Consider the following 7,844-nt stretch of genomic DNA (forward strand, 5'->3'; position numbering starts at 1 on the left):
GCCGGAGGGGATGCAAAATGTTCGGGCTTTTGTGGAAGAGGTATTTGTCTTCCAACGCCTCGCAATTTACGTCGTTATGGCAAGTTTTTGAGTCAGAAGTCTGTCTACAATAATCAATGGCGCAATCATGCACTTAAATACCAGACGATGTCAGCTCCGGACGGGCTGATAATTCACCTCATTGGACCTTTTCCAGGATGGAATTACGATATCGAGATGTTCAAGGCGTCCGGTATTGCCCAAATTATTCGATCGGACGAGCGATTTCGTTCTTATCGAGTGTTTAGAGATCAAGCCAACGGAACGGTTGTGTTTTAACGAGTCATTTTGCTGGAGAAAAATAAGAAGTTTGACTCGAAACCAAAATCAATGATGAACCAGTCAGGCCTTAATTTTCGGTGTCCGGTGTTCGGTGCTATGCGTCTCCTAAAAAAAAGGCTCATCATACACTATCTCCGAAACCTTCGCGGTGGGGATCTTGTTTCGAAACGTTTCACTAGTGTTTGAATTTGAGATTAATCAAGCCGAAACTTCGCAATGCAATAATCGTTAGGCAGCGCGTTGAAGTTTAAAGGAGCTCGTGGAGTATTTTCCGGGGAGAAAGCAGTGTGTAAGTGCAGAGAATTAGCCGCTGCCACAACAGCCTGATGAGTTTGAATGGCTTTGTACCACAGCCGAAGCAAATGTGATTTCTTTTGGTAGCGACGGAGGCCAGTCGTGAGATAGCGCACTAGCTGAGCTTGCTTGTCACTAGCATCTTCGTCCACTCTCGTGAAGATTACCATGCTTGAGTCGTCGAATAATAGAAAGAAAGTAATGCATTGCAGGAAATTTCTATACCAAAGCATCAATTTTACAGACGATATAGTGACGAATTACGAGCAGACTTTAACCTCATCTGTTTAACTTTGAGCTGTTTAGTCAGATGGCAAACCCTTTGTTGAAATGGTGGATTGGTAGATGAGTTTGGGCTCTGAAACTAGCTGCTAAAGCCCTTTCTTACGATTTATCAGTTTTGCTTAGGCCCGTGTTCAGGTGGGACACGCGTTCCGAGTGGGCAGTGGATTAGATTTAAGCAAACTTGAATGAGTCACGGCTTCAATGTTCAGCTCAGCGTGGTGCGGCTTGCCCAAGACCAGTCGTATCAAACCGACGGCAGACAAGCCACACAAGCAGTTCTTCTATGGAGTCGCCAGACCGCACCACCGAAATTAGCATCCCGCCTGCGAGCCTTTCTCACTGGCCTATATGCTGGCAATCTCGGTTTTGAGGCCCTGTTGCAAGACACCGCAAGCCACACATCACAGCTACACGCGTTGCACCGGACGGCGTCAGAAGCAGCTTCTCCTGTACCAGCATACACTCGTTCAGTGTACCCAGCTTCAGAGAGCAAGGAAACTCAGAAAGGAAAAGGGAAGGGCAAAGCAAAGCAAAACAAAGGGGAAGGAGCAGACAAAGTGGTTCAGGTGGTCAAACAAAATGGTGGAGGAGCTGCTGCGTCTGCGTTTCTCGGACGGAGACGTGCAGCAACGACTAGAGGCTAGTGACACGAAACAAAAATGGCTTTGGCCTGACAGTACTTCGCCAGTGTGTTATCGCAATCGCTTGGGGTACTCAGCCACGACTGGTTTTTAATGCAAAATGAATGACGACATGTTTTATCTTATCTAAAACATTTAATGCAGGTGTCTTGAAGTACAGGAAACTAAAGTGCATTTACCGCAAAGAGAAGTGCAAGCTGAAGAAGACAGGAAATTCAGCTAGTATTAGCGAAATGAACGAGGCTCTCTGGGCCATTTTAAAAATGCTTTTGGTGGACGTGTGGGTATTAGTAAGGAGGTTCTTTTGAACGCTGCTCTGAGAGAGGATAAAGTAGAAGACGAAGAGAGTCCCACGGCTTCTACGAAGGAGGATATCCCATCGAATCAAATGTTTGTAACAAATTGCCTGTTTGCGTTCGTGGGGATCCTCGTTTATCTCGGTAGGGGCATCTTGTAGTAGGGAATCGCCGTCATCAATATAAAGGCAATCCTGCACTACGTAGAGCCAGTAGTTTGTGCACTTCAACTCAGGATGACTTTGCACTTTGGATCAGACGTCTTCAACTTGCCAAGTAAAATCGGTTTTCAGGGACCAAAAGCGCACTCGATCGACCATAATTCGAGTCATATAGCGCGCTTTATTAAATCGACGCTTTTGATGATCCTGCAGCGCCTCTGCTTCAGCAAACGGTGTCAGCACGTGACTCCAGATCTCGTAACCAACATCACACAAAATGTGCTTTCCTGGCGGCATGTAGCTTAAATACTGTAAGCAAAACGATGGTTTAGCAAACTTTAATATGAGCCGTTTGACGGATAGCTTACCATTTTCACTCCAGACCCATTCCACGGGGACTGGCCGTTGTTTGGCCCAAATCGAATGGAAATGGATCGAAAGAGGACCCGGTGGTCCACAATAGCTTGTACGTTCGCCGCCGGAAACTTTTTGCGGCCATACCACTATTGGAAATCGTGCGGTCGCGCGATATGGATGAATATCATCAATTCTCCGACCCAACTTAATTTTAGTATTGGTTTTAATCACCAATCATCCATTTTTATTTATTAGACAACCAATCGCTCGGTCTTGACAAAATGATTTGGCCAATCCAAATGGTAAGGGCTAGGTTGGGCCTCATCGGAGTTGGCTCCGACATATCGGGTCGGAGGTGACACGCAAAATATGGATATGCTAATACAATGTTTAAGATGTTGACATATCACATGCATAAAGTGATTTCTCCGACTTCTCCGACCGGTGTAATCATTTCAGTACACTAGACTCAATTTTCGCAGTCTACAATTTGCTTACTGTTATACAAAATCTTGACGTCGACAACTGGCAGGCGGCAGCTCTAGCGAACTCGCTTCGTCATTACAATACATGCAACAGCCTGTGGGGAGGAGACGTATTTAAGAGTAATTACTGCTGAAGTATTATAAACTAGTAGTAGTATACTAAATGAACAGAGCAGTAGACAGCATTCATCAGTCCCACGCGTTATTTATTTAGCACTTCAACTCAATAGCAACACGGCGCCAACATTCTCCTGTCCCTCAACATGCGTACCTCTCTACTACTGCTCATGGCTACGTCCACCTTGGCACCGGTTCCGAACGTGTATCTCCGTCTTACGCGTAACTTCCAGCTGGAGCAGCGCCACGCTGATCCACAACTCAGCCTTCCTGACCTCGGGAGTCGCATCCTCCACCTCCATGATCTCCATCTTGGCCTCTTCCGCTTAAACCATCTACTCTTTAATCGCGTCGGTCTCCGTCGCAGCCACGATCACGATCTGTGCGGGCAGCTCGGCAATACTTGCGAGGTGCAGACGCGCAGTAAAAGCAGCGACATCACCTGCATCGAACCCGTTTCGTTCACTTCGCCCATCGTGTGCAGCCCCACGGCCAGGTCCAGGTCGCGACACCGCCACGAGATATCCGGCTGACGCAACACATCCAACCGCTCCACCGCGTTCCAGACGCCACCACGAATACACCCGAACAACCCCACCGTGCTGCAGATCCGTAATCCGGACCATCAGCGCCATATCCCACTCGCCACGCTACTGCCAGCACACCTGCACGTTGGCCCTCACGCATGTCGAACATCGGCCCGCTCAATGGCGCGTCCGTGAGTTTCCGCGTCCACGGACCAGAACGCCGACCACACAGCAGCGCTGTCAAACAACGCGCCGTCCACGTCCAGCTCGACTATCGCCAGCAGTGCCTTCCTCACCTTCCCGGCTCTCCACATCATCCACCCGCTGCCGCCGCCCCGCTGTTACCGTTGCTGCTGTGTCCGCCACCCGCACGCCGCCCTTTCGCGGACGTCGCCACCCTTGCTCACCACCTCATTCCCTCACGCCTCTTCCACTCTAGCTCGCCGCCGTCGCCACCATTTTCGCCACTCCACTCGCTCGCCGTCCGAACGATCTCTCCCTCTTTCTCCCTCTTTTTTTTAACTTAGGAAAAGTGCAATTCTAAAAAATAAATGCATAAATTTTAACAAGTACATGTAGTATTTTTGTTTAAACCATGTTTTATGTTACGGTCGGAGGTTGTCGGAGGTCGGAGATTTTATGGTATGGACGAGCGTGCAGTCAACGGCACCGATGGTATTGAGAAATCCTGCCGTTGCTAAAAGCCGTCCTCCACAGTGGCCAGCTCCGCAGCCGTTGGCATCACGACCAGCCGTTGTGGTGTAGTGATTTCTCCATAGTTGCGGATAATCGCCCGTCGACAAAGACGTGACACCGCCCAAAGATGTATAAGCGACGAACCCTCGGTCATGTGATGTACAGTGACTCCAGGTGCAAGAGACCCGACGGCGTCAGTACCGAACTCTCAACGGGTTTTGGATACGGTCCATATGTCACTAAAACCAGGCTGTCTTTAATATTAATAATGGACTGGATTCAGCGGCCAAGAACTGACCATCTATGGTACGAACCCTCGGTGGCGGTTGGGATGAGTTCACGGAAGACTCAGCGACCCTTGGAAGACACGTTCACCGTCTTGGACAGGGCGCGGGCCGTTAAAGAAGCTCATGCGACGGTGCAGACGACGCTTGGCGTGCAAGAAGATCCATAACGGATCATTGTTCGCTTGATATTTGTATATTTAATTAGGAGTTCTTATTAGGAATAGACCCGAAAGGGTAAGCATAAATACAGAACAGAATTTCCACTCAAGCACACAGAGCGACGTCCGGCTTCAAGGTAAGCGTCTGGCCAAGCTTGTTTGAGTGTGTTATGCCTGTCGGTGAACTCGAAGCTCTGTAGCGAGGGTTCATCCGGCAAGGCCAAGAGACTGTGTATTTTGGCCGATTACTATCGGGAGACCTTACGTGACGGCTTATTGTTGCCTATTTGCACGACTGGGGTTGCTTGTATTGCATCCCTTTTATTCTTCTGTCGAACACTCGGTGACCTCGTAGAAAGGCTTACCCGTGCCTGGTACCCTTCCGCTGTTGGGACCACGAGGATTCATAACACCTGCTAGCTTTGCTCGTGCTAGTAGCGTGTCTATTTTACTGGTTGGCCTATATAAGTAGTTTACAAGGTCCAGTTTGTCCCGGTGCAAGGGCAGAACTGGGGTCTTCAGATCCGCCCGAACGATCGTTTACTATCCTAGTAGCCGTATTGTTGTGGGAACGTCCTAACTACATTTGTAGCTAGAGTTCACGTGGGAATTCCAACAGCACAACTGGCGCCGCGACCCGGGAACAGATTGTGACTATTGTGAACTGTTTGTATGGCCTTCCAGCTTACGAGCTACCAAGAGAACAAGAACAAGAAAAAGAGAAACATGGCCAAAGGACAACTGACGGTACCAGTCACGCCTGCCGAGTCTGGCGGAGCTCGCAGCGAGAGTTCAAGCCCGGCTGCACACTTTGCAGCCGCCACCGAGCTTTCGGTGAGCTTTGACGACGAGGCAGACATCGGTCCTGACGCCCCACGATTTTGAAGATTACGAAGACAAGACGCCGGCTCCAGAGCCAGGCGCCGCGACACCGGAAACGGTCACGCTATCATCAGGGCTGAGCGGGGCGACCAGGTCCCTTTCGAGGAACCTCGCCGACGAGCTAGATGACGTTGCGGGACCGGAACCGGCCTATGAAGTTTATGACGGTGGGACCGGGGTTCTAAACCTTCGGTGGCGAGTGCAAAGCACTCAGCATTGCTGAAAGCTCCTCGCCCACCTATCAACGGTGATACACCAGCCGCCAAGCGCGTTTTCGACCGCGTACAAGCGCTGATGCAGAATAATGAGTGGATGCAGCTGTTCAAGCCCATCCCCAAGAGACAGGCCGACTGGCTTGCGCTTGCGCAGGAACTTCGATACCCAGTCAACTCGGTGTCGACTAGCCAAGTTGCCGAGGATTCGGTCTCGATACTGTTGTCGCTGGGCTTTGAGAATGAGACGTACCCATCGACGATGTTGCTCCAAGATTGGAGTTCCACATGAAGCCGGATCTGCTCTCCAGAAATGGAAGAAGAAGCTTCGGAAGGCGTTTGGCGCTGTTGGCATTAACGCTGGAAAGCAGCCTGTGAGTCGACCGATGATTCAAGAGGAAGATCCGTCCACGATTCCACTGCCGCCGACACCCCAACGACTCGTTCGTACTCCTCCGACCAAGCGTGGAGCTGAGCGTGGTGCCTTTGGCACTACCGAAGCTTCACCGTACTTTCAAAACTCGCACATGGTTACGCCACGCTCAGAGATCCATATGCAACGTGTTTACGCTGGTAACGAGGGTTCGTTCGGTCGCCGAGGCGATGCGCGAGCTCCCAAAGGAGATGCCGGATGTCGTCAATTCGACAGCGATGGTTCGTCAAGTGACGATGACATTTTGGTGTGTACATTCGACGAGGAAGATCCTCAAGTAGAGTTGATGCGTCAGATGAATGAGCTGGTGACGCTGAACGACGTGGACCCGACACCAAGGATTGAAATGGCTTCGCACCGACCGCTGGATCGCATCCCGCCGTTCTCAGGCTCTCGCAACAAGAGCGAGAACTGTATGCAGTGGCTCCGTGGGTTCGTCTACGAAATGACTGGAACCCACACAGATGCCGTCAAATGGTGCGCTTCGTTTGAGCTTAGTCTCCGGGACGGAGCCATTCATTGGCTCCGTCAACTTCCAAAGACGACGAAGCGCAAGTGGAAGCTGTTGAGCGATGCTTTCATCCGCTACTACTGCTCGCAGCTCAAGCAGCCGACACTGTCCCGTTACTACCTGCAAAGCGGGAACGTAACGAACATCTGTGCGACTACATAAACAGGCTGAATGGCTACACTCGGACCACCCGTCTACACTTCGAGAAGAGTGGTCACGACGCGAAAGAACACGTACAGCAGTTCCTGGCAACATGTGATGATGACAACTTGGCGGAAAGTCTTTACCACGCTCGAGTCGCCGACATTCACGAGCTCGAAGAGATCGTCGAAGATGTTCTCAAGGGCAAGGAGAGAATGGTCAAGCGTGACAGTGAGTATCGATACTCCAAGAATCGTGACCGTCGCCGCGATGACAATCGCAATCAACCAAGAGTGACGCTCATTGAAGCCACGGTGAATGACCTACTAGCTGAATTAGAGGGCCGTGAAGCTGCTCAAGGGGGCACCGAGTATGGAAACGAAGATCCGAATGCTTACAACGCTGTCCAAGACGAGTACAACGACTTTCAGTCTGATAATACGGATGGTGATTTCTCATTGGATGAAAATGACCGGTACCTCGCCGCGGCTAACGAAAATGAGCGCCGTGCAGCTGCTGAAGGCACCTACGCACGTTCAGACAACCGTCAACCGCGTAAAAACACGCCTGATGGCGAGAATGGCTTCAATCAAGATCTCTGAGGTGGTGACTGTGGGTTCAATCAGGACCAACGCGGTCGACGTGACTTCAACCGCGACAACCGACGCCCACAGTACGGACCATGCGCGGTGTGCGGCGGCATGAGTCACTCCGCCCACTACTGTAACAAGCGATGCAAGCTCTGCAAACAGCTCCACGATGCTGGACAATGCGAACTTTTCCGCAACTTCCAAGACCTTGCCAAATTCGTGCGTACTAAAGACACGAAGGAGGAACTCCCGCCAGAGCTCAAGGCCGTCGTTCCAGAACGTCATTTAAACTAGGCAGCCCGCCAATTACAACTGGGTTGGGTCCGTATCGGGCTGCCACAGTTAACCGAGCCTTTAATGGAAGCAGAGGGGTATCTTTGCTTTCATGGGACAGCGTGACCGGCCTGATAGTTACGTAACCAGTGTGAACGCGGACGGAAAATGAAAGGA

The 7,844-nt window shown here is 50.8% G+C and overlaps 1 protein-coding gene across 1 annotated transcript; it reads right to left on the reverse strand.

Annotated features, from left to right (window-relative positions):
* Positions 1-3,118: 3,118 nt before the first annotated feature.
* PITG_15193 (uncharacterized protein) lies at positions 3,119-3,801 on the reverse strand (the record flags this gene model as incomplete). Its single annotated transcript, XM_002898613.1, has 3 exons — positions 3,119-3,282; positions 3,411-3,559; positions 3,641-3,801. The coding sequence occupies 3 exons, from the start codon at positions 3,799-3,801 to the stop codon at positions 3,119-3,121; spliced, it is 474 nt and encodes a 157-aa protein (XP_002898659.1).
* Between the last annotated feature and the right edge of the window lie 4,043 nt (positions 3,802-7,844).

The sequence above is a fragment of the Phytophthora infestans genome, genomic scaffold (genome assembly GCF_000142945.1).
Source record: "Phytophthora infestans T30-4 supercont1.35 genomic scaffold, whole genome shotgun sequence".
Classification (NCBI taxonomy): Eukaryota; Oomycota; class Peronosporomycetes; order Peronosporales; family Peronosporaceae; genus Phytophthora; species Phytophthora infestans.